The 27734-nt window shown below is 38.3% G+C and overlaps 1 protein-coding gene across 1 annotated transcript in view; it reads right to left on the bottom strand.

Moving 5' to 3' along the window:
- The window catches only part of lsamp (limbic system associated membrane protein), a 365491-nt gene that overhangs the window by 55215 nt on the left and 282542 nt on the right, over positions 1–27734 (bottom strand). The window contains exon 4 of the mRNA XM_033977510.2: positions 14459–14584. Coding sequence (XP_033833401.1) covers positions 14459–14584 — 126 coding nt within the window. The remainder of the gene's footprint in view (positions 1–14458; positions 14585–27734) is intronic.

The following is a 27734-nucleotide window of genomic DNA, read 5'->3' as shown; positions in this document are numbered from 1 at the left end:
GTTTTGCGATGGGTTTTTCCAGTTTTCTGAAAAAGTATTGGTGCTTTTACCTGAAGTGACGTTTGATCTGCGATTCAAATATTAACCTGAAACTGCAGCACGTTTGTTTTTTCTTCTAATGAAACAAATAAATAAATAAATAAAAAAATATATATAATTGAAGGTTGTGAAGGAGCTGCAAACCATTCCCTCACTTCATGTTTGTAATTTAGGTCAATATTCTTGTAATATCTGATGCACACTCTTATTACAACGCGTCAGTCACATCCCCAGGTGAATCTTTATGAAGTTGTCATGTTGTTTTACCCGTTTCACATCTGTTTTTCTTTTCTTTGAGGTGATCGGTGACGCCATTGATATGGAGGCGGACTCTTATAAGTGCAGGACAGGTGAACATCATCGCCCTGATTTGGACTCACAGCTTGAGGAGGGGGACGTTTAGCCAGAAATATGTTTTTTAATTAAATAATAACGCCTTGGGGTCCCACCGGAGGAGCTGGAGGACCTGTCTGGGGTGAAAGGAAGTCTGGGAGTCCCCTGCCTAGGCTGATGCCCCCGCGACCCAAGCCCCGGATAAGAGTAAGAAAATGGATGGATTAAATAACCAAACATACAAATATACAAAAAATTATAACTGCTAATGCTAAAATAACACCGTGCAATATTAATCTCTGACTGTACATGATTATAAATAGAGAAAAAGTAAATTATGTGGTAATTTTCCTACAGATAAATGCACCTGTGTCTGGGGTTTAGTGGTTTAGGCCATACTCCTTTTATATAATGTTTGTTTTTTGTTGTCTGTCAGATCTGCGATGCTACGCTCATTTAAATCGCTCACAAAAGCTACTACGGGTTTCCTGGGTGAGTAAGAGGCCAGATAACATGTATAATCTGACAAAAGGTGCATGTTCCACACTACGGCATTACACTTTACACTTATTTCTGATATTTAATCGACTTTATGAACAACGGCGGCTGGCCACGCCCGGTCAGAGGGACAGTCTGTGCTGCTTTTCCCGCTCTAATGTAATCCCTACGAGCTCTTTGCCAAGTCCTGCAAGAAATAAATAAATAATTTGCAGGGAACTATTATAATTCATCAAGAAGGCGACGCTGCAGACCCTATGGAGAAATGCGCCGGGACCATTTACGGGCGGTGGTCCAACTCAATCTATTTGGACAGATGCGTTTGTTGCGCTCACATTGTGTTGTAGATTTGCGGCTCAACACTTTGCACCATCCAGATATAAAAGAAGCACTTCAAGGACACCACGGTACAGACGAACTTATGATTAACAGGTTGGATTTTTAAACACATTTTTATAGCCGTTGCCTTCATCCTTCCACCAGGGTGCAGCGTTGTAAATAACTCCAAAACCTGTCCGTGACTTGTTCGTAAAATATTGAACATCTGCCGAGAAACGCTCAGATGCTCGTCTTTGCTTCAGCGCTTTTGCTCAGTAGTGGTCCTCCCTGAAGCGCTAAACCACAAACGAGAGCACGGGAAAGGTGAGTGGGGGTCTCTGATGATTAAAATGAACATTAATTAACCTCCAGAGTTGCCGTAACAAATGATAAAAATATTACAAATCCAATCAAGTCACCCGCTCGCATTTTAAATCTCTTACTTTTGCCGGAGGAAAGCAGAACTTCTATTTTTACTCGTCTCCTGGGTCTGTCTCCTGTCATTCGATACCAGAGGCTACACGGCATGTATTTTTCACGCTCGTCTGACTTTTATTTTGGCGGGGCGGTGGAGGTTTTCTTGCTTGACCAAAAGTTCTATTTCCTCTCCTCATTGTGCACCGCAGGAAGCTGTCAGTCTCACAGCCTCCCACAGCCTCCCACAGCCCAGGAGCGAGTGTGCGACCTTTACCGTCTATTCTGGGGTAGTTTAAGGTAGAAAAAGGGGCTGGACACACACGGGGAGGAGGCCGAGTGACGCCAATATACCCCAACGAAAGGTCTATGTGGTGAGAATGACGACTGAAAGGATTTTGGAGAATAGAACTCATCAGACGTCACAGGGAATGATGTTTTATAAAAGGATGGACAAACAAACTGACGTACTTGAAAAAAGAAAACAAGGTAATTTAGTAAAATCGTAGACAAAACTCACAGTTTAAAGAGCAATGTCTCATCCACAAATCTCATTTTTGGGCAGGGGCTTTACGGGGTCGTTTGAATTATTTATCCTTTACTTCACGTATCGTACAGTCAGGGAAGTACTCAATTTATTTAAGTTAGATACCAGGGCGAAAAAAGAGAAAAAATACTCAAGTAAAAGTAAAAGTATGACATGATAAAATCTACTTAATAGTTGTTGTCGTCATCATCACGTTGTAGAAGTATTTGTGCAGATTTTGAGGTTGTATAAAGCTTCAAATGTGTCGATTTTGATAAAGATTGTGCTGAATTCAACAAATTAATATGCAGTTGTTTTTTTTTTCTTTCAGCTATTTTTATTTGTACATTTTTGCTCTGCTCAAACTACGAGTGTGTTAAAAATAAACCCTCAGACTTTTCAGGTCTCAAACACTCAAAAAATACTTTCACTTTCAGTCCACTTAAAAAATAGTAGAAAATAGTAGTACAGATACTGCTCTCAAATGTAGTGAAGTAAAAGTTGTTGTGGAATTTGTCGTGCACAAACGTCAAAGAGCTTTTGTCCCTAAAAGTGTCGTCTCAGCAAAGAAAAAAAAAGATTTACAATTTATTTAAGTAAAGTACAGATATCTAAAATGTATACTTAAGTACACTGGTCCCTGGTTTATCGCGGGCGTCAGTATCAGCTTTATTTTTACATTATTCTCTCTGTTTTTGTCTGTAAAACCCCTCACCACACACTTTATACACTTTTCTCACACAGGCGTTAACATTTTCTCACATTTCTCTCTCGTTTAAACTCTCTCAAAGTTCAAACCTTCGTCGGCGTCTTTGTCGGTGCAGAACGTTTCATCGACATTGTGGGTTTTGTCGGGGAGAAAACAAATTGCAAACGTACAGCACTTCAGAGTCACACTGAGATCCAACGTTTATGTAAATTTGTCTGAACACATTCTGTACTGGACAGGAGACACGGCACGGAGAAGACTGATGGACAATGGTCTACAGTCCAACAGCCAATCAGGACGCACGACACAATGGTCTACAGTCCAACAGCCAATCAGGACGCACGACACAATGCACGTTCATACGCTGTAAAAAAGCATGAAAAATTGCACTAAAAACATCCACGAAACAGCGAAACCGCGAAAGATGAACTGTCCAGTGCTACTTTTACTTCAAACCCGAGTCTGTCTCACTGCGGCTGCTTTTCGTGAGTGATCCCGGTCCCACTGCTGGTATTAAGAAGGATTGAAATGTAACTCGCAGATATTAAGTGCTGTAATTAACACTATTTTGTACTGTTTTTGTGCGTCTGTGTGTGTTTGTGTTAATGGGACCACTGGACAGACTCATGTTCGCTCTGCTCCTTTCGGGATAATGAAGCAGCTCCGTCCCGGTCTCCCGCCGCTCACAGAAGAGGCTCTACCCTTTCACACAAACTGTTTCTTTCTTCCTCTCGTCCCTCATCTCTCCTGCGCTCCTCCGAGGTCTATTGATCACTCCCTACAGAAGCAACGAGCAAACTCTCAGTCAATATTCACAGACGCGCCAAAACAAAACTCATCACAGCCACAGGACGGCGAGGAGAGCGCGGTGGAAGTCACACAGGTAGGAACGACGCCGCGGTGTGTTTGAGGGCAGCTGGAGAAAATGGACACTTCTCATCAAAGTTTCCCCAAACCTTTTAGCGCAAAAAAAACCAAAAACTATTCTAGACAAAAACAGAAAACATTTTTGTATGCGATGGACTTCCAGGAATCAACAAAAGTCTTCAAGGCAGTTAAATGCTGTTTATGTTCAGAACACGTCAATAAGCACATTTCAGAGTGCACTTTTGGACGACTCAAACTGCACTTAGCACAAATGGACGGAGAACGACTCGCCCATCGCATTTTCCTCTATTCGCGCAGAATTCTAAAGGAATGAATTACACGAGGATTTAATTTAATGCCACATTTCACAGCGACGTCAACTCATTCTTGTGATAAAACTCTAGTCTTGAACCCCGGAGTTGTCACGAGAGAAAACTTGCACCATATAAAAAAGCACATTCCTCGTATTTTTCCAATGACGTGAGAGCCACTTTTGTTTTTTCTGGACCTTGAATCGCTCTTAAGGTCTGCTAATAAGGTCCCAAGAAAACACAAAAGACGCAGTTTGTTATCAGCGCCATTAAGGATAAATAGAACACTTCTAGAGCAGCTATTAAAATACTTGCATGTGAATTCCTCAGACACCAGCCCTTTCTTGGTCTTGTACCTTGTGGTCTTCTGGTTTTGACAACACGACTCACCTAATAGCCAATTAATGCATTTCCTCGCACATATGGACGAGCGGATAATAGTCCCGTGCGTTTTAAGCAGGTCATTATTTGTAATTGTGGTGAGGGTAACTACTTGAGCTTGTTATCTTCTTTAGCGATGGAAGGAAAACAACAAATATATATCTCTAGGACTGGAGCATGCACTATTTTAATGAGTGCCTTGTTTGGAACAGCGGCAAAAGTCCGCCTCCCTGTTTATAATGAAGCCAGGCCCATCTCGTTGTCGTCTCAGACACTTAACGCCGCCGTGGAGAGAGTTACGTTTTGTTTTTTTTCTTTTGTGCAAATGTAAACTGCAGCGCTTCGACAGACAGGAATCAAAAATAACGCCCGAGAGTATCAAAAATGTGTAAGTTCTCAGACGTTTTCTCGAATTTTGAGATGTAAAATAGCAGAGAAACAACATGCTATATCTGGGATTGAAATAAAATTGAAAAAAATAAAATAAAATCACTTAAAATCACAATTATTCAAAAAACGTTGAAAACCGTAATCGAAAAGCACAAATCTTCAAAACTTTATTACTACGTTTTTATTTCGGCCTTGGTCTTGAATAAACGCGCAATCATCTCATCATCTTAATATAAAAATATACCATATTTTCTGGATTATAAGTCGCTCTGGAGCAAAAAATGCAGAATAATGAAGAAAAAACACATAAATCGCACTGGACTATAAGTCACATTTTTGGGGAAATTTATTTTACAAAATCCAAGACTAAGAACAGATATTTTCTCTTTAAAGACAAGTTAAAATAATAATAATAAAATGGAGAACAACAGTATCTATTTACAGGATTATTTCTTAAACATGGAGACAAAATTGGACAGGAAGTAGAGACGCTAACAGGAAGTAGTGACGCTAACAGGAAGTAGTGACGCTAACAGGAAGTAGTGACGCTAACAGGAAGTAGTGACCAAGAACAGACATTTTCTCTTTAAAGTCAAGTTCTAATAATAATAATAAAATGTGGACCAACAGGCTGAATATCAGTACATCACGCTAACGTAACACATTTATATTTATTCAGCTCCATGAAGCACAGACAGAACTGAACACGTGTCTGGTTTGTTAACGTAAGATATTAACAGTTAATCAGATAAATAAAGCAGAAAAAACAAGCTAAAAAATGTATATACGTCGCACCTGAGTATAAGTCGCACCCCGGGACAAACCATGACAAACAGTGACACTTATAGTCCGTAAAATACAGCGCTCGTATATCATCGTGTGTTGTTTCTACGCGGCTAAACATCCATTTGCAGATGGTTTACGAGGCTGTGGATTCACTCTTCCAGTCTTTCATTTCCCTAATTACAAATGTAGCCTGTTGAAGTGGAAATAATACTCGTTGACTTTTTGTTTCAATGACAAATCAGCGCAGTATCTTTGAAAGCACCAAATTACCAGCCGAGCGCAACCCTCCTAATACAGGCCTTGAATTGAGCTCTATATTTATTTTTCCTTTTAATTTAGTTTGCTATTCTGCCATTACCCGACCATACATGTCACTTATAATCTCATTAGCTTCGAGATAGCCGAGCGGAGATACAATAACACGGAAATAAATAAATAAATATGCGTGCGGGGACGGAGGAGCTGGAGTTTCGGGTTGGGCGCACATGCGGTGTAGGAACAGATGACGCCCATAATGAGTGTGGACACCCTCAGAAGCACCACTATTAACTATCTCATAAACAAAGGCTGACTCCGGCATAGCAATTTAAACTAATACAGTCCAGAGGGCATCATTTATCACGCAGGTTATAAGGCTGTGGAGCTGTCAGCCGAGCGGGACTGACCACACCAAAGAGGAGCAGGGCCTAAATGGAAGAAGAGCAGTAAAAGTACTCGTGTTTTTTCCCCCGTGTACTTCAGTTCTTCCAGAATGTCCTCACCGTGTCCTACGTCTCATTATTCCCCCGTGCAAACATCTCAGAGCCTTATTGTTCATATAAGTATCCAACAAGTGCAGCCCAAACAAACGGACCCTCGCTTTAGTCTGTGTTTGGATAATAATATACGGTCTGGGCGCGATGTGAGGAGTGTAATGTACAAGGGGGCGCTGGTGATCCTGATGAATAAGACGATTTACACGGTTAAGTCTGAGTTTGTTTTTTGTTTTTTTTATTATTTTACTTTTACTTTTATTATTATTATTATTATTATTATTATTATTATTATTATTATTATTATTATTATTACGTTGTATTATTTCTATATGTTTATTTAGTATTTATTTTGTTACTATTATTATTATTATTATTATTATTTTGTATTTATTTTGTTACTATTATTATTATTATTATTATTAGTATTATTATTAGTATTATTATTACATTGTATTATTTCTACATGTTTATTTTGTATTTATTTTGTTACTATTATTATTATTATTATTATTATTTTATTAACTCATTTTTCCTTTCTTTTTTGTCTATATGCCCATCGGGGTGGGGGGTGAAAAAAAGGGGGGAAAATGTAATGGGATTTTAACCTGTATATTTGCACTTGAGATCAATACTTCAATAAAAATTTGATCCCAAAAAAAAAAGGTCTGAGGTTTGAGTCTGGACGTCTGAATCCAAACATCACCAGCCCAGACTCACGATAACGATTCAAGTTGGTGACAGTTTAAAAATGTTATAGATATGATTATAAGTTTAATGTTAGGATTAAGTTCTTTTTTGTATAATTGTCCTCAGTGAAAACATCTACGATCCATCAGAGAACACTGTGAACAAACAGGGCCCTTGACTCTCATCTGGTTCATCTTTATCCAGCCTATGGCACTTAAACATATTTTAATGAAACCAAAGGTATTTTCACATGTGTTGGGGCGGGGGGTGGGAGTGTGTGTTGGGGCGGGGGGTGGGAGTGTGTGTTGGGGTGGGGGGTGGGAGTGTGTGTTGGGGCGGGGGGTGGGAGTGTGTGTTGGGGCGGGGGGTGGGAGTGTGTGTTGGGGCGGGGGGTGGGAGTGTGCGTTGGTTCCATCCCTAGTCCAGACTCAGACCGTCTTTACGCTGCGGTTCACGTGATACGTCGATTAGAAAGTATCGAGAAACAGCTGCTTTTGGGCGATGTAATGTAGCTCGTCCATTAGCGCTGAAGCTAACAATACACAAAGACGTTAAAAATAGTGACGCGTCTCTCGTGTCGTGCGTCGGGAAGCGTCCGTACCACGTGACTGATTCAGGAAATGGAGCGCGATTCGAAATAAAAGAGACAGTGAAACGCAATGAATTCCCTCTCACATTTTGTGTATTTGTGTTATTGCGCTTCTTTTTTTATGACACATATTCACACACAGTAAAGTAACACAAGGACAATTTACATCACAACTCTCTCTCCAAATTCTAAATTATTCTTCAGACCCCACCTTTTTATTGTAAGCACCAGTGTGTTATACGTTTGTTTGTCCACACGATGGCGTAGTGGAGCAAATGAAGCCTCGACCCGCGTGTGAAGCTTTCGGCCGCGATGCTTCAGTGCTGCATGGGGCTTCATCTTCTACTTTAAAATGTTTTACTGATTAAAGTGTTTCTGTATCAGCTAATTGTTTGTAATTTAATTGTTTGTAATTTAACTGTTTGTAATTTAACTGTTTGTAATTGAACTGTTTGTAATTTAATTGTTTGTAATTTAATTGTTTGTAATTTAATTGTTTGTAATTTAATTGTTTGTAATTGAACTGTTTGTAATTTAATTGTTTGCAATTTAACTGTTTGTAATTTAATTGTTTGTAATTTAATTGTTTGTAATTTAACTGTTTGTAATTTAATTGTTTGCAATTTAATTGTTTGTAATTTAACTGTTTGTAATTTAACTGTTTGTAATTTAATTGTTTGTAATTTAATTGTTTGTAATTTAATTGTTTGTAATTGAACTGTTTGTAATTTAATTGTTTGTAATTTAACTGTTTGTAATTTAATTGTTTGTAATTTAATTGTTTGTAATTTAACTGTTTGTAATTTAACTGTTTGTAATTGAACTGTTTGTAATTTAATTGTTTGTAATTTAATTGTTTGTAATTTAATTGTTTGTAATTTAATTGTTTGTAATTGAACTGTTTGCAATTTAATTGTTTGCAATTTAACTGTTTGTAATTTAATTGTTTGTAATTTAATTGTTTGTAATTTAACTGTTTGTAATTTAATTGTTTGCAATTTAATTGTTTGTAATTTAACTGTTTGTAATTTAACTGTTTGTAATTTAATTGTTTGTAATTTAATTGTTTGTAATTTAATTGTTTGTAATTGAACTGTTTGTAATTTAATTGTTTGTAATTTAACTGTTTGTAATTTAATTGTTTGTAATTTAATTGTTTGTAATTTAACTGTTTGTAATTTAATTGTTTGTAATTTAACTGTTTGTAATTTAATTGTTTGCAATTTAATTGTTTGTAATTTAATTGTTTGTAATTTAACTGTTTGTAATTTAATTGTTTGTAATTTAACTGTTTGTAATTTAATTGTTTGTAATTTAATTGTTTGTAATTTAACTGTTTGTAATTTAACTGTTTGTAATTTAATTGTTTGTAATTTAATTGTTTGTAATTTAACTGTTTGTAATTTAATTGTTTGTAATTTAATTGTTTGTAATTTAACTGTTTGTAATTTAATTGTTTGTAATTTAATTGTTTGTAATTTAACTGTTTGTAATTTAATTGTTTGTAATTTAATTGTTTGTAATTTAATTGTTTGTAATTGAACTGTTTGTAATTTAATTGTTTGTAATTTAACTGTTTGTAATTTAATTGTTTGTAATTTAATTGTTTGTAATTTAACTGTTTGTAATTTAACTGTTTGTAATTGAACTGTTTGTAATTTAATTGTTTGTAATTTAATTGTTTGTAATTTAATTGTTTGTAATTTAATTGTTTGTAATTGAACTGTTTGTAATTTAATTGTTTGCAATTTAACTGTTTGTAATTTAATTGTTTGTAATTTAATTGTTTGTAATTTAATTGTTTGTAATTTAACTGTTTGTAATTTAATTGTTTGCAATTTAATTGTTTGTAATTTAACTGTTTGTAATTTAACTGTTTGTAATTTAATTGTTTGTAATTTAATTGTTTGTAATTTAATTGTTTGTAATTGAACTGTTTGTAATTTAATTGTTTGTAATTTAACTGTTTGTAATTTAATTGTTTGTAATTTAATTGTTTGTAATTTAACTGTTTGTAATTTAATTGTTTGTAATTTAATTGTTTGTAATTTAACTGTTTGTAATTTAATTGTTTGTAATTTAACTGTTTGTAATTTAATTGTTTGCAATTTAATTGTTTGTAATTTAATTGTTTGTAATTTAACTGTTTGTAATTTAATTGTTTGTAATTTAATTGTTTGTAATTTAACTGTAATTTAACTGTTTGTAATTTAATTGTTTGTAATTTAATTGTTTGTAATTTAACTGTTTGTAATTTAATTGTTTGTAATTTAATTGTTTGTAATTTAACTGTTTGTAATTTAATTGTTTGTAATTTAATTGTTTGTAATTTAATTGTTTGTAATTTAACTGTTTGTAATTTAATTGTTTGTAATTTAATTGTTTGTAATTTAACTGTTTGTAATTTAATTGTTTGTAATTTAATCGTTTGTAATTTAACTGTTTGTAATTTAATTGTTTGTAATTTAACTGTTTGTAATTTAATTGTTTGTAATTGAACTGTTTGTAATTTAATTGTTTGCAATTTAACTGTTTGTAATTTAATTGTTTGTAATTTAATTGTTTGTAATTTAACTGTTTGTAATTTAATTGTTTGCAATTTAATTGTTTGTAATTTAACTGTTTGTAATTTAATTGTTTGTAATTTAACTGTTTGTAATTTAACTTTGTAATTTAACTGTTTGTAATTTAATTGTTTGTAATTTAATTGTTTGTAATTTAACTGTTTGTAATTTAATTGTTTGTAATTTAACTGTTTGTAATTTAACTGTTTGTAATTTAATTGTTTGTAATTTAACTGTTTGTAATTTAACTGTTTGTAATTTAATTGTTTGTAATTTAATTCTTTGTAATTTAATTCTTTGTAATTTAATTGTTTGTAATTTAATTGTTTGTAATTTAACTGTTTGTAATTTAATTGTTTGTAATTTAATTGTTTGTAATTTAACTGTTTGTAATTTAATTGTTTGTAATTTAATTGTTTGTAATTTAACTGTTTGTAATTTAATTGTTTGTAATTTAATTGTTTGTAATTTAATTGTTTGTAATTTAATTGTTTGTAATTTAACTGTTTGTAATTTAATTGTTTGTAATTGAATAGTTTGCAATTTAACTGTTTGTAATTTAATTGTTTGTAATTTCAACTCACCCATGTTGTCTGCCTGAGGTGCGCCGGCCAAATGAGTCCCCAGGAAGCCGGAGCACCTTGAGAAGGTTCCGGGGCAAACCACTGTGCGCTGACAAGGAGGGGTGTCCAGATATATTGGCTTTTTGTGTATCTCATTTGTGTTCACGGTTAAAACTGATAAATTAAATGTAGCGCTCTATTTTAGCAACTAATTTGGTTGAATAAATGTTTACGCTGTTACGAGATTATTGGCTGTGGGTAAATTTATCTGTGCTGCAGAGTGGACTCGACCAATTAAAGGAGCAAAACTCAGTCTGATTTTTTAACATTTTTCCTGTTCCTGTAAATACTTTTGGTGTTGTAAAATAAATGCACTTGTGTCTGCTCTGGACAAATCGTCTCAGCTCTGCTCTGTTCCTCGTTAAACCGCTAATGTTGCTATCAGGCGCTGGAAAAGCTCCCTGGAACTCCAAGTCAAGTCACTAATGATCGTCAGGCTGAATAATATTTGTTATGAACGGTTTGATCTTAACACACGAGGCGCTGGGGTTCAATTCCACCATCAAACAACGTCCAGCTCCTTAAAAGTCATGACCGTTCCTCCGTGAAACAAATGAACAGCTAACGCAACTATGATTTCATACACTGATAATAAAATATGCATGGAAAAGAATTTAATTTAACTCCATTTCGTAAGTTTTGCACACGCCTTGGAGCGGCGCTGACTGTGCGGCGCGGTGTTAGCCTCACGTTAGCGCTCGTGCACAGGCTGAAGCTCCACAGGCTGCAGACATCGTTATCTCTCCGCCGTCTCTTCGTGCACTTGATATCGGGCTGCGTTAGATTCTGAGGTTAGAGTCACACCTGCTCGCCCACAGATAAAATAACGACATCGACCGGCGTTGCAAATAGTGTAGGACCTCCGCCTTTAAACGCCGCCGTCTTCTATGTACATTTACACTACTCCGCTGTTGCCGGGAGACTTTACCCTTAGCAACGGGGTCTTTGGGTCAGCGTTTTTCAGTGTGTAACAAAAAAACAGTCAGAGGTTGTCTGTCCACTGCAGCTTTAACAAAGTGAATAAGGAAAGAGAAAACCTCCCCTGGGTGTCAGTTTTGAGGATTTTGAAGAGTCTAGAAACTTGAGAGAAAGTGAAGCAATTTAAGAGATACTTTAGATATGTTATGTCACGTTATCTCGGCAGAACGTCGACATTTTGTGAGAGAGATGATAATAATTCTAGGTCAGTGTATTGTTAATGTCACATGTTTCAACGTTAGTAAAATAATTATAGAAATATGAGTTTTATATAAGAGCGACAAAGGTATTTACACATTTTTATTTGAGGAGAGCCCGGCTGTTATTGCAAAGTCTTAGATAAAGGAGGCCTGTATAATCTGGGAAGAAAACCGTACGTGTCGGTTGAATACGGTCACTAAAGTGTGCACAACAACCACAGTGGATGAAGTACTGCATTTTCTAGTAAAAGTACAGATACAGAGGTAAAAAAGGTACTGTATTTTGCAGAGTATAAGTCGCACCAGCCAAAAAATGCATAATAATGAAGAAAAAAACAGATATTTCACATATAAATCGGAAAAAAGTGCGATTTATAATCCAGAAAATGCAGTACTCAAGTAAAAGTAAAAGTATCATGAAAAAAAATGTCTTAAGAGTATTAAAGTACTGGTTTAAATGTACTTTAAGAGTAAAAAGTAAGTAATTCACATGTTAAAATGTTAAATGTAGATACTGATATTGATTAAAATGAGAAATATTTTGGTCAACAGTAAAAATACGAATCAATATCTTAATTTTTCTTGTGAATTTTGTGTTTTTATTTTTGTTTTTGAGCTTGAACTCAAAAACTTTAGTCAGGATGTTTCCCTGAACATGGTAAAAATAACTCCTCAAATCAGTTGAAAAGTACTTTTACTTTCAGTCCAGTTCAAAAATGTGGTGGAGTAGAAAGTACAGATACTGCGCTCAAATGTACTCAAGTAAAAGTAAAAAGTACACACTGTAAAATGTACTTAAGTAAAGTACAGATCCCTGAAAATTCTACTTGTACTTCATGAACCTTCCTCCACTGAAGTACAGTCATAAAAAACATCATTATTTTCTCGTACTATGAATTACATCAAGAATCGAACAAAACAGAGAAAGAAAGAAGGAAAAAAAGAAAAACTTGTTGAACATTTCTCTGTTCAGCCGCTGTTCCAGTAAAGACAATAAAAGCTTTTCACACGTTCAGTCTCACTTCAAAAACCCAAATTCTCCAGAAGAGACGATGTACAAATGCACAGAGGCACCGGGCGCAGAGCAGAAGCACTTTATCCTGTTTTCTGACTTCCTTTTCTCTCCATTTTGTTAGAACAAAAGCTTTGTGCCGACGCTAAAAGCTTCACCTTAAACGAACTTCACCATCTGAACCTTGGGCCGGGTTTTCTCCTTCTGCAAAGAGAATATGAAACCAGACCTTTCCTTTGCACTGCACTTTGGTACAATAAGCAGCTTCCACCATATGGCGTTCACGTTTCCTCGCCGCAGACGAAAACATCGGCGTGTGGCGTGTTCCAGGTGGAGGCGGCAGATGTATTTGATGAAACATGTTGGCAAAGCAGACAAACTTGCTCAGTAATTGATAAAGACACACAAATAGAACAAGTTTCAATCAGACCAAAGCTGTTATCAAGCCTGAGCGCTGTCAACTTAAGCATCGCCATCCATCACGCTACAAGCTTATCGGCAGCAGGACATTTTTCTTCTCTTTGAAATTGGATTAAATCCCCGAGAAACCGCACAGCGAACGTGACAGAGAGGTCTCATCGCCGCCAACGCCTATTACTACATGCTTCCACACTGATAACATCCTTCACCGGAGAAGAACAGCCGAGCAGGACGACATACAAGAGCGGTGTGTTAGCGACAGTTTAATCAATCCATTTAATCCATTTTGACTGACTCCATGATGCTCCAATTATTGCAGTACTAATAAATGTGTCGATATACGAGCAGTACCATCGAAATACTGTTAAATACTCGTCTACGCATGATTCTTTTCACTTGAACTTTGAAATTTGGAAGGACTTTGGAAAGAAGAAGTATTTAGGAATCCAAAAGACTTACAAAACATGACATTACACCTCTGTTTTCCATTAATACTTCAAATATTTTAGTTAAATTATCAAGTTTTCAGTTAATTTTGATTGGCTACATGATGCTCCAATTATTTCAGTACTAATAAATGTGTCGATATACGAGCAGTACCATCAAAATACTGTTAAATATTCGTCTACGTATGATTCTTTTCACTCTGTTTTCCATTAATACTTCAAATATTATAGTTAAATTATCAAGTTTTCAGCTAATTTAGAATGACATAACTATTACAATGCCTCTTTTTACTTTTTTACTGTCTAAACTTATAAATTCAACTATAATTTGCGACTAAGGTGCGTCATAACACATCAAAAACGAGGTGATATTCAGTTAACTTTGCTTCGTGTGCGCGTCAAACATTTGAACCACACACATTCATATAAAACGTATAAAAAGAACCTCAAAAATCTCCTTTTAAATTGGCTGGTTTGGCCGAGAGCTGATGTTGTAACGCCGGTGTCATCTCTGAATCTGAGTCTAACGGTAAAATAATGACTCCACCCGACAGCGGGAGGCGCCCTTTGAACCGGCTCAATGCTGATGAGTTCTGATTGGCTGAGACTCACCTGAGGGGTTGAGCAGTCGCCAGGTGATGATAGGGTCCGGTCTGCCGCTGGCCAGACAGCTCAGCGTGACGTTACTTCCCTCGTTCACTATCACGTCCTCGGACACTTTGTAGATACTGGCTGGAACTGTGGACACAGCAGAGGGACACGGGATTAGAGCAAGATTTGACATTTTCCAACAAATAAATTAAAAATAAAATTACAAACGCACTTCTGAAAAAGACGCGGAGATTATAATTTCAAAGGCAGAGAACACAAAGGGTTGTTTTATTGTGGTTTATGTGCAAAAACAGTTTTTTTTTTTTGTTTTGTCTTTTGTTTTCAGAGCTGCTGTCGTTCAACAGGAGCTGATCAAAAAAGGTTCACGTTTTAATGTTTAATTTTGTGCAACATCAGAGGATCTGCAGCGGAAAATGCACCGTGTCCTCACTTTAGTGTTTGTCACTTAAATGGTCGTGTACTAAATGACCACGGACCTTTAATAGTGCACCACGTCACCGACCCTTAATAGTGCACCATGTACCCGACTCTTATATAATAGTGCACGATGTACCCATGTCTTAATAATGCATGATGTAACTGCCCCTTAAATAATAGTGCATAATGTCACTGCCCTTTAATAGTGCACAACGTAACTATCCCTTAATTAATAACGCACAACGTAACTGCCCCTTTAATTAACCGTGCACGATGTAACTGCCCCTTAATTAATCGTGCACGATGTAACTGCCCTTTAATTAATCGTGCACGATGTAACGGCCCTTTAATTAATCGTGCACGATGTAACTGCCCCTTAATTAATCGTGCACAATGTAACTGCCCCTTAATTAATCGTGCACGATGTAACTGCCCTTTAATTAATCGTGCACGATGTAACTGCCCTTTAATTAATCGTGCACGATGTAACGGCCCTTTAATTAATCGTGCACGATGTAACTGCCCCTTAATTAATCGTGCACAATGTAACTGCCCCTTTAATTAATCGTGCACAATGTAACTGCCCTTTAATTAATCGTGCACGATGTAACTGCCCCTTAATTAATCGTGCACAATGTAACTGCCCCTTTAATTAATCGTGCACGATGTAACCGCTTGTCTCCAGATGTTTTTGTGTGGAATGAGATCGACTCTTCTCTGATGTGTTAATGTTGTTTCCTCATCCTCAGACCTGCAGTTGTGTTTTGTTTCTTTCACACACGTTTAACACATAAACAAACCTGCAGATTTAGCCCGAGTTCTTCTCTCAAACTGAAAACTCTCTGTTCCACCTTGTGATGTCATCGTGTGGTGATACAGGAAGTGCTCCACTGTGTTTTTAAACTCCACACACCTTCATTTCTAGAATCATTTAGATCATTTCTATCTGTATCTCTACTGAACTAAAGGTAAAACGAGCTGTTAACTTGAAAAAAACTCCCACTTGATGACATCACAAGGTGGAACGTCGCGTTTTGAGCTTTGGAGATGTGACAGACAGATGATAAAGTGTCACTCAAAACATGTGTGAATGAAACAAAACACAACTCCAGGTCTGTTTTTGATGCGGTAACAGCTTTAAAACACGACTTAAAGCTACAAGAGCCAATGACGCTGCCAGCCAGGTCAGATCTGCGGAAAGACGAGCACGTTCACTGCATGTTTTCCGAGGTATTTTCGTGAGATAAAACACCTGTAACTTAATAAACACAAGATGGACACGTTTTGTCTTTGCTCATTCCGGACAAAACCCCTCACATCTCCAAGGACACGACCACAGAAAATAGTGCACATCCACCGAGAAAATAGTTCCACAGCGCACCTTTAAACGTCCTCATTTCACTTTCACAATAAATCGTCCCTCGCACCTGCTTCTTCTGTTGTTTTTAAGTCAGTTATTTATCGCCTCGACTCGGTTTGTGCGCAGATCAAAGAGGAAAAGTACTTTTTGCCAAGTGTTAAGTAAATGGATGCGCAAACCAAGATTTAAACTCTTAGCAGTGAATTTCAAACAGATCCGGCGACCCATTTTGCCGCCCTATTACATCTTTTAGAGGCACTTAGTCTAAAAACTTTCACGAGGAGGGATCCAAATAAGCAATTTAATCTCCTGGCCCGGCCGCGCGCTTATGAAAACGGATTGCCCCCCGTGTCACTGGAAAAGTAGTCTCTGATAAATGACAACTATATCATTTTTTTACCCCTCGTTTTAACGTTCAAAGCTACACGCGGCGCCATTTCATCTCTACGTTTTAATGACTGCTCTGCCCGGCCGTCGCCATGTCAACCGGCGCATAAACAAACTACACCTGGAAAAAAAAAAATGAAAGAGAAATAGCCGCATGAATTAAGACGCGAGTCAGCAGCTCTCAGGCAATCTGTCACAAAGCGCACACGGGAATATATCACCGCCGCCATTAGCCGTAAGTAAACGGAGCCGGATAATGGATTCAGACGGAGAAGGGAGAAAACGCACAAGTGATGTATGGCGACGGAATATGATGAATACGCCGAAAACATAATGTAAGCAAACAAGAGTGACTGTGTAGTTAGAGAGACAATTTAAAGTCATACTGGTCAAAGCTGCATCTTAACTTTGGAGGAAGAGCTAATACGTCAAGACGACCGCGTACGATCACGACGCTAATGTCTGGATGTACACCCCGTCGTCACGGAATAATTATGGATTTTTACAGCGGAGAAGTAAAAGTACGGTTCTCGTTGCCGTTGTCAACAGCAACGACCCGTCTACAGATCTGGTGAGGCTTTGTACGAACGGAAAATGAGACAATAAACTAAAATATCGGACAATTTATGTAACGGAGATGAGCGGACACGAGAATAATCGGGGTTACGTCACTAGAATATGCAGAAAAAAAGCTGCGTCTTCGTGATGAGCTCTTCTAGATCACTGTCGTTTGCGTTTACGACAAAGTACAACGCCATAACAGCTGTTTAAATATGGAAAGTAATATTAAAATTGTAATTATTCATGTCCAGAACATTTTGAAACGGTCTGCAACTTGAATTATTATGGTGATGTACATTTGTCCCTCGCTGTTTCGCGGATTTTTTTAGTCCAATTTTGCGTGCTTTTTGTGTTGTGCGTCCTGATTGGCTGTTGGACTGTAGACCATTGTGTCGTGCGTCCTGATTGGCTGTTGGACTGTAGACCATTGTGTCGTGCGTCCTGATTGGCTGTTGGACTGTAGACCATTGTGTCGTGCGTCCTGATTGGCTGTTGGACTGTAGACCATTGTCCATCAGTCTCCTCCGTGCCGTGTCTCCTGTCCAGTACAGAATGTGTTCAGACAAATTTACATAAACGTTGGATCTCAGTGTGACTCTGAAGTGCTGTACGTTTGCGATTTGTTTTCTCCCCGACAAAACCCACAATGTCGATGAAACGTTCTGCACCGACAAAGACGCCGACGAAGGTTTGAACTTTGAGAGAGTTTAAACGAGAGAGAAATGTGAGAAAATGTTAACGCCTGTGTGAGAAAAGTGTATAAAGTGTGTGGTGAGGGGTTTTACAGACAAAAACAGAGAGAATAATGTAAAAAATAAAGCTGATTTTGTTCATTGCGGGTTATTTTTAGAACGTGACCCCCGCGTTAAAACCAAGGAGCGGCGTATTCATTAATCGAAATTATTTCAGGAGTACCTCAGCTGGAGGATTTGACCCGGAACGCCCAAAGGAAACCCACCAGACACAGGGAGAACATGCAAACTCCCCTCAGAACCTTCTAAATCGAACGTACATTTTACACCACCTGATTTATGTAAGAAATATCATTGCATTGCTAATAAAAAAAACGATTTGACGATCGCCGAAGTCCAAAAGATCACCGTGGCAGAGTCGTTAGCTCTAGTTTACGCTGCTGCTGAGATAAAACTCAGATCTCTTCAGCCAATAACGTAAACAAGACGAAGATGAACGGAAACAGATGATAAAAATATAACATAAACTCTTGTTCCTGTGGTATAGTCGTCGTCCCAGCAGCTTCAGCAGGTCTCGCTCCAAAATAACTCAATTCTTTCGAGCTGAGGAGTAATTTTGTGGATTAAACCGCACGAAACGAGTGGACTGTGCATTGTAATCCCGCCAGACCTCGTCCTACACGGTTTGTTTGTCGTACAGCATCGGTTTTAGAGGTAATATCAAATAATAAAGTCAATTTCAATCCAATCATCTTCCTGAGTGCTCTATATAATTTTTGAAAGGCTGCTTTGTTTTCCAATCGTGGTCCTCGTGTTCGGTTTTAGCGCTCGCCATTTGAGGACATTTTTATGAATAACCTTGCATAGGGGAAAACAGAGCAAAGCCAGACTGTTTTCCAAATTACATATAGAAAAAAAAAAACAACAACATATACTTATCTTTGCATAAATAAATGAAAGAAAATGCACCTTGAATATTTACATCAGGAAAGGAGAGAGTAACATTAACACCACTAATTGTGCTGTTTTACCTTAAATGTGTTGTTTGGGTAAAATATTCACTACATTAAAATGCAGCCTTGTGCGCGTGGTAAAGAGGAAAATGCACTTAACACATTAGAGTACAAGGATATAGACAAAGTGCTTTACAGGTAAACACATTTCTGCTCGTAAACCTTGTGACTTTGAAAAAAAAGGTTGTGAAAAGTATTTACAGACGGGCGACTTTTGAAGTATTTAACTCTAGTTTGAATACAAATGAAAGTAAAACAGGAACAGGACATTCTGCTATTAGCTTTTACTTCTTCTACCACATATCGGAATAAATAAATACGCACAAAGAGTTCATCAAAGTGAGTTTCAATCGCAGACGGTGTAAAGAAGTCGACTAAGTGACGTCAGCGTTGATCAATGAAGCTAATCGAGGCTAACAGTTATAGCGGCTAATTTGAAGCTAAATTCCAAACATGAATTAACATAGCAACCAAAGAGCCAATCAGGAGCGAGGATGTTAAAGGTAACGCCCCTTCTCGCCCAATTCCCACTGGTTTTTCAGGGAGCAGGTGCTTAGCAACACTGTCAATCAAACCTGTTGCTAACGCTAACAAGAGAGAAATCAGGGAAAGAAGGAAGTGTCTGATTTGTCTGTTATTAATGTTTATATTTTGATTTACAGACACAAGAGTGAAATAAAAACCCCAGGATCATGTAAAGGGTTAATACGAACATTTAAGACCAAAATGAGTCTGAAGCAGCAGAGACAGAGAGAAGAGACAAAAAAAATGAATAAATAGATAAATAAAAAACAAAACTATAAACTCAAAAATAAACAAAAAAAACTCAAAATAATTAAAAAAAAAAAAATCTAAACTAAAGAATAAAAACAAAAAAAAAACTTAAAATATCAAAATAAAAAAAAATAAAAAAGTAAAAACCTTAAAATAACTCAAATTAAAAAATAAACTCAAAATACCTTAAAAAAAAAAAAAAAATGAACCCCAGGATCATGTAGAGGGTTAATACGAACATTTAAGACCAAAATGACGAGTCTGACAGCAGCAGAGGCAGAGAGAGAGGACAGTTTTTCAATGTAAAGTGAACTGAAGCCAGTGTCGTTGGAGCCAGAATCACGCTCACATCCTGAGAATCAGAATCAGTTTGACCAACGTAACAGACATCATTATGAATGAATAAGAGTTTTTAGATGTAAATGATTATGACATAAACTGGACGTTGAACCAATGAACCTCATTAATCCATTAAATGTGCTGAAAATTCATTTAATTTAGAATTTTAAATTTAATTAATCTATTACAGGTATGTTCTTTTAATTTAGTATTTTTAAATTGGCCCATAATGCCAATTCACTTCTTCAATTCTGTTATAAATTAAACAATTTTTTTTATTATTTATGAGGAAAAAAAAACAAAAAAGGGGCAGATTGAGGGGGGGTGAGGGGGGGTTAAGGGGGCGGGGCTGAGGGGGGGTTGAAGGGGCGGGGTTGAGGGGGCGGGGCTGAGGTCTTACAATGACCTAATGTTTTATTACTGCGCAGGTAAAATGAATGAATGAGTTTAGTTATGAAATTTAAACTAGTTTTGACATTTCTCCATTCTCTTTTATTTATTTTTTCCTTTTCCTTTCTTCCCTTTTTTCCTCTTTTCCTTTCTCCCCTTTCCATTTCCCCCCCTTTTTTCCTTCTCCTTTCCCCCTTTCTTTTTCTTTTTTTTCCTTTCCCTCATTTTCCCATCTTTTTTCCTTTTTTTTTTTTACCTTTTCCCTCCTTCCTTTTTCCTTTTCCTTTGAATAAATAAATGAATAACTTTCCCCACATCATTTCTGCCCTTTACTATTTTAGTTTGGCCAATTTAACACATCTCACTATGATAATTTAGAATATTTAGATGTAAACGATTAAGATATAAATTATAGGTTAAACTTTTATGTACTTAATTTTTTCAGCGTATTTGTAGCGGCGGCGGCGGCGGCTAGCACGTTAGCTACGCCCATTTATATACACAGTCAATGCATGTGCGGATTAACAAAACATCGTCTAATACTTTTTAATTAATGACAACTTCTAACCTCAAGCTGTTGAATAATACATTTGGACTATTTGGCACTCGGTTCACTTCGCTCGCATGCTAACCAGAAGTTAGCTGCCAATGTCCAGATGTCCAGGTTTAACTTATTCATGAACAGGTGCCACACAGCTCCGACCCGCACCCGCCCGACGCCGCCGCGGTCTCCTGTAGCGACGCAATTAAAACAACAGCACAGAGTCGGTCCATATGAGCGCGACGCTTTTATATCGATCCCAGTTGTTTACGCAGAAACACAGACCCGGGAAGTAAAGCATTAAACGTTATAGGCACCTGCTCGAAGTGAGAACATCCGCCGTTAAAGCGCCGACGTTCCTCTTACTGCTGTCAGCGCCGTGCAACTGCGAGTCCATAAAGTTTGCACATAAACAAGCGTCGCTCATTTGAGTATCTGTGCGCGCGTTATAAAGCGTTCTGACGGCGATGATACACGGATTTACGACGGATAATGCGGCGAACACTGTCCCGCACAGCCGTAGATAAATGCTACTAAAAGCTTTTATAAATTACGGGCAGAGAGAAACTGCTTGGTCAAGGTGAGACGTAAACAAATATTTATGCAGCGTTATAAAACTGCGCTCGTCTCAGCTGAGCGGTGGATGTGTGGCTCCAGAACGTAGTCGAAAGGGAAACGGTCGACGTTTTACGCAGCGGTTTTGCACCTTCGAGGCAAGAAACGACTCACCTGTTCACGTACACGCTCATACAACAATGTACCCGACGGAGCTAGCATCGCGGCGCTAACGTGTAGCCTAGTAGATCTGACAGCTCAACCCATGTCGTTTACAGCGGGATTTGGACCGTCAACCTTCAGATCAGTGGACACGTTCAAAAAATAACCCAGAATAAACGAAATCCACGAAGTATCAGCTTTATTTTTACAATTATTCTCTGTTTTTGTCTGTAAAACTCCTCACCACACACTTTATACACTTTTCTCACACAGGCGTTAACATTCTCCATGGAAATAAGTTTTATTAAAGCCAAAGGAACCACGTTTCCATAGAGATAGGCCAAGTAACAGTCAGGTTTGTGGAGATGCGAGCTCACTCACTGTATAGACACATGTTTTTTCTGTTTTTTGTGCAATAAAAGCGTCTGAAATGAAGAATATCTTTTTTTTTTGTCTATTTTTGGCTAAAGAGTTACATAGTGGGGCTTTAAATACAATTAGCTCAGTTAATTTAGCAGATTTAGCGTGTGCAGTGGTCCCTCGTTTATCACAGGGGTTACGGTCTAAAAATAACCCATGATAGGCAAAAACCGCGAAGTATCAGCTTTATTTTTACATTATTCTCTCTGTTTTTGTCTGTAAAACCCCTCACCACACACTTTATACACTTTTCTCACACAGGCGTTCACCTTTTCTCACATTTCTCTCTCGTTTAAACTCTCTCAAAGTTCAAACCTTCGTAGGCGTCTTTGTCGGTGCAGAACGTTTCATCGACATTGTGGGTTTTGTCGGGGAGAAAACAAATTGCAAACGTACAGCACTTCAGAGTCACACTGAGATCCAACGTTTATGTAAATTTGTCTGAACACATTCTGTACTGGACAGGAGACACGGCACGGAGGAGACTGATGGACAATGGTCTACAGTCCAACAGCCAATCAGGACGCACGACACAACGGTCTACAGTCCAACAGCCAATCAGGACGCACGACACAATGCACATAAAAAAACATGTAAAATTGCAGTAAAAAATCTGCGAAACAGTGAGACCAGGAAAGGTGAACCGTGATATAGCGAAGGACAACTGTATTAAACACTTATTTTCGATCCAGCGTCATAAAAGCGGCGGCTGCGTGGCTAGCACTTCGCCTCACAGCAGAACGTCCTGTCTCAGTCCCCGCACATCGTTGTTTGCTCTTTCTTCTTGCGTCTCGACGGGTTTCCTCCTTGTCCTCCCGTTTTCCCTTCCACCCAAAACATCCACAACCTAACAAACCTGCTCGAGTCTCGTTTCAACGCTCATATTTCACAAACACATTCACGACTTCCCCCCCTCGTCTCTCTAATCCCGCCCGACAGAACGGCCCCGGTCGCACCAAACAGCATTTTAAATGGAGTCATACAGAGTTATTGCAGCAGCCAAATGACCGCGTGGAAATGAAGATCTATTTCGCAGATATGTGCTGATGGAACGGCGGAGCGAGGCGGCGCTGCTAACGCACAGCTCAATCGAGGTGACAAAGAATCCAATTGTGTTTTTTTTTTTTTTTCTGTCGTTCAAAAACAACACGTGGGATCGGGGCCGAAGCGGAGCACGTGATCGGTCGAAAGCGTCTGAATTAATCCACGGAGACGCATAGATAAAAAATGGTTTGTGGAGGAAACAGGCTCATACGGAGATAACCCCGTCACCTTTATAAATGGAACAGAAGAACAGGGGGAGGGGCGGAGCTAAGACTGTTGGTATTGAGGCGGCTGAGTGACATTTGGGTTGTATGGGGGAAGTGCGTCGTACCCAGCTGTCAGCAGTGAAGGGCTGAGGAGCCACAAAGACACGAGCGAATGGAAATCTTAGTCATAGGTCATCCTTCAAGAACAATGTAAGAAAGGCCAGCTCTTTTGAAAAGCACTTTAGCTCGACACCGCGGAGGAGAATGGAAGATGTCCGTGGAGATATGTGGAGATACACACTGTCCAGGCTGCAGTCAGGGGATTTTAATAAGGCAAGAGTCCATTCACGAGGAAAATAAATGACCTGAAGACTCACCGTTTGGCTCGGACACAGTGAGAACCACACGCACTACACTTTTTATTTTTAGACGAAAGAACAGGCTCGATACTCAAGGCCAACATGGACGCCATAATTACAGTATTTCTGTCTTAAGTCGCTCTGGAGTATAAGTCGCACCAGCCAAAAATGCATAATAATGAAGAAAAAAACATATAAGTCGCACTGGACGATAAGTCGCATTTTTGGGGAAATTTATTTTACAAAATCCAAGACCAAGAACAGACGTTTTCTCTTTAAAGTCAAGTTCTAATAATAATAATAAAATGTGGACCAACAGGCTGAATATCAGTACATCACGCTAACGTAACACATTTATATTTATTCAGCTCCATGAAGCACAGACAGAACTGAACACGTGTCTGGTTTGTTAACGTAAGATATTAACAGTTAATCAGATAAATAAAGCAGAAAAAACAAGAGAAACGATTTTATTTTAGGGGCGTTTTTGTTCAGTGTTTCTCAGATGTTTTTTTAAATGAGTGTAATGTTGATATTTTAAATGTTGAGTGGTTCAGGAGGAGTAGATACTGGTCCAAGTCTAGAGCCCCTCGCACGACTGTCACTGTGACAAGAACCAACATGTGACATTATAGATTTGAATCATTTCACATATAAGTCACATCTGAGAATAAGTCGCACCAACGACAAACTGTGAACAAAAGTGACACTTATAGTCTGGAAAACACGGTTTGTCATAATGAACAAAGGTCCTGTATTACACAAAATAGACTCTTGTGAACTTTAAGTCATGTTATAATGTCACTCCCTCAAAAACAGACCTGGAGTTGTTTTGTTTCATTCGCACATGTATGAATAAATTATCAGTCTGTCTACATCTCCAAATCTCAAAATACTTTGCTCTAGTGAGAGTTTTCAAGATAACAGCAACTTTTTACCTTTAGTTCAGTAGAAATTGTCAGTTCCAGGGCTGAAATTTTCCAAATGATTCTAGAAATGAAGGTGTGTGGAGTTTAAAAACACAGCGGAGCACTTCCTGTATCACCACACGATGACATCACAAGGTGTTTTCCCGCATAAATCTGCAGAGTTTGTGTGTTAAACATGTGTGAATGAAACAAAACGCAGCTCCAGGTCTGTTTTGGAGGGAGTAAAAATGTTGTAACGAGGCTTAAAGTTCACAAAAGTCCATTTCGTGTAATATAGGACCTTTAAATATTTACATTTCTTTGCTTTACACTTTGGAAAAGCAGCTGAACGGTGCATTTTCACACACTCTACCTTCAACAACATCGTCAGGTATGACTTCAGCCAAACGACGCCTGGAACGCCATCACACAGTCGTCTGGTGTGCGCTCAGGGTCACACTCTGTACAGTTCTTGCAGTGGAAATAAGCCAGATAATGGGTTTAGTGCTTAAGTGGCTTCATCAAGTCCTTAAGTTTGTCCTCCAGATGTAATGGAGCTTCCTCTGACTCGCTGGAGCATTCACGCACAATTTGCAACGCAGACAATCGCACATTTGCACAAAAGGAAACAATTTCTACTAATATGATGGTGGAAATGTAAACAAACCCTTATTTCAGCTACAATTTGGTGTAAACACTAAAGTGGTGAGTTTTTTGTTTTTCACATTTGGCAGGTCTCACTGAGCAAACACAGCGGGTTTCCATTACTGCTTTTCTAAATGAAACTATTTTCTCCAGCTTTAAAAATAAACATCTAAAATAGTAATGTTATAAATACACTGCCCCTGGTTTCAACTTGTATTTTCAACTTCAAAGAGAAAGCGAAAAATGAACAAAACATGTTAAAGGGGAAATGAACCGACATGTTTATATTTCAGCACAGATTTGTGTGACATAAATGTGATACTTTTACTCTGTGGCTCAAATCACTGACCTCGTCCTAAACATCAGCTCTGTTCCTCTGGTCTTGTGTTTCTGATCCTCCACAGAGAACCTCAGGATCTGAGGCTGATTATATCTTTCCAAATGAATAAATTACATTAACAAGAATATGATCAATGCAAACTATATGCAAAGTAACTCATAGCATCACATTAGCTGTGATTATTCTCACTGGAGCTGCACATTAAGCACATTAATCTAAACTAAAAGGAGAGAGAGACTGAGGACAACATGCTCTTGGACCTGATGTGATAAGCACTTTTAAAAACTAGAATAATTGCCTGACAGAAGCTTCAACAGGGATGAAATTCCCGTCCGTATCTTTCCATAGAAGAAGCCTCATTAAAGGCAATGCATCAACTGGATCTGCCCCTGGAAACTCGCCCTGACCAGAAACCTGAGCCTAAAGTCTGAGCCTAAAGTCTGAGCCTAAAGTCTGAGCTTAAAGTCTGAGTCTAAAGTCTGAGTCTAAAGTCTGAGTCTAAAGTCTGAGCTTAAAGTCTGAGTCTAAAGTCTGAGCTTAAAGTCTGAGTCTAAAGTCTGAGTCTAAAGTCTGAGTCTAAAGTCTGAGCTTAAAGTCTGAGTCTAAAGTCTGAGCCTAAAGTCTGAGCCTAAAGTCTGAGCCTAAAGTCTGAGCCTAAAGTCTGAGCCTAAAGTCTGAGCCTAAAGTCTGAGCCTAAAGTCTGAGCCTAAAGTCTGAGCCTAAAGTCTGAGTCTAAAGTCTGAGCCTAAAGTCTGAGCCTAAAGTCTGAGCCTAAAGTCTGAGCCTAAAGTCTGAGCCTAAAGTCTGAGCCTAAAGTCCGAGCCTAAAGTCCGAGCCTAAAGTCCGAGCCTAAAGTCCGAGTCTAAAGTCCGAGCCTAAAGTCCGAGTCTAAAGTCCGAGCCTAAAGTCCGAGCCTAAAGTCCGAGCCTAAAGTCTGAGCCTAAAGTCTGAGCCTAAAGTCTGAGTCTAAAGTCTGAGCCTAAAGTCTGAGCCTAAAGTCTGAGCCTAAAGTCCGAGCCTAAAGTCCGAGCCTAAAGTCCGAGCCTAAAGTCCGAGCCTAAAGTCCGAGCCTAAAGTCCGAGTCTAAAGTCTGAGTCTAAAGTCTGAGCCTAAAGTCTGAGCCTAAAGTCTGAGCCTAAAGTCTGAGCCTAAAGTCTGAGCCTAAAGTCTGAGCCTAAAGTCTGAGTCTAAAGTCTGAGTCTAAAGTCTGAGTCTAAAGTCTGAGTCTAAAGTCTGAGCCTAAAGTCTGAGCCTAAAGTCTGAGCCTAAAGTCCGAGTCTAAAGTCCGAGCCTAAAGTCCGAGCCTAAAGTCCGAGCCTAAAGTCCGAGTCTAAAGTCCGAGCCTAAAGTCCGAGCCTAAAGTCCGAGCCTAAAGTCTGAGCCTAAAGTCTGAGCCTAAAGTCTGAGCCTAAAGTCTGAGTCTAAAGTCTGAGTCTAAAGTCTGAGTCTAAAGTCTGAGTCTAAAGTCTGAGTCTAAAGTCTGAGCCTAAAGTCTGAGCCTAAAGTCTGAGTCTAAAGTCTGAGCCTAAAGTCTGAGCCTAAAGTCTGAGCCTAAAGTCTGAGCCTAAAGTCTGAGTCTAAAGTCTGAGCCTAAAGTCTGAGCCTAAAGTCTGAGCCTAAAGTCTGAGTCTAAAGTCCGAGCCTAAAGTCCGAGCCTAAAGTCCGAGCCTAAAGTCCGAGTCTAAAGTCCGAGTCTAAAGTCTGAACCTAAAGTCTGAGCTTAAAGTCTGAGTCTAAAGTCCGAGCCTAAAGTCTGAGCCTAAAGTCCGAGCCTAAAGTCCGAGTCTAAAGTCCGAGTCTAAAGTCTGAACCTAAAGTCTGAGCTTAAAGTCTGAGCCTAAAGTCCGAGCCTAAAGTCCGAGCCTAAAGTCCGAGCCTAAAGTCCGAGCCTAAAGTCTGAGTCTAAAGTCTGAGCTTAAAGTCTGAGCCTAAAGTCCGAGCCTAAAGTCCGAGCCTAAAGTCTGAGTCTAAAGTCTGAGCTAAAGTCTGAGCCTAAAGTCTGAGTTTTGAACCAAATGTTTCATGGCCCAGACTTTTAGAGAAGATGAGTTTTTTAAGACAGTGGTGATTTGAGAGTCACAGCTGCAGATTCTCACAGTGGGATTATTATTATCAGATTTTAGAGCTGGACGACTTTTAAAATGACAAACAGCAAAAGTGTCT

The sequence above is a fragment of the Periophthalmus magnuspinnatus genome, chromosome 13 (genome assembly GCF_009829125.3).
Source record: "Periophthalmus magnuspinnatus isolate fPerMag1 chromosome 13, fPerMag1.2.pri, whole genome shotgun sequence".
Taxonomy (NCBI): Eukaryota; Metazoa; Chordata; class Actinopteri; order Gobiiformes; family Gobiidae; genus Periophthalmus; species Periophthalmus magnuspinnatus.
The sequence above is the reverse complement of the archived record's forward strand: the minus strand, read 5'-3'. Positions and strand labels throughout refer to the sequence as shown.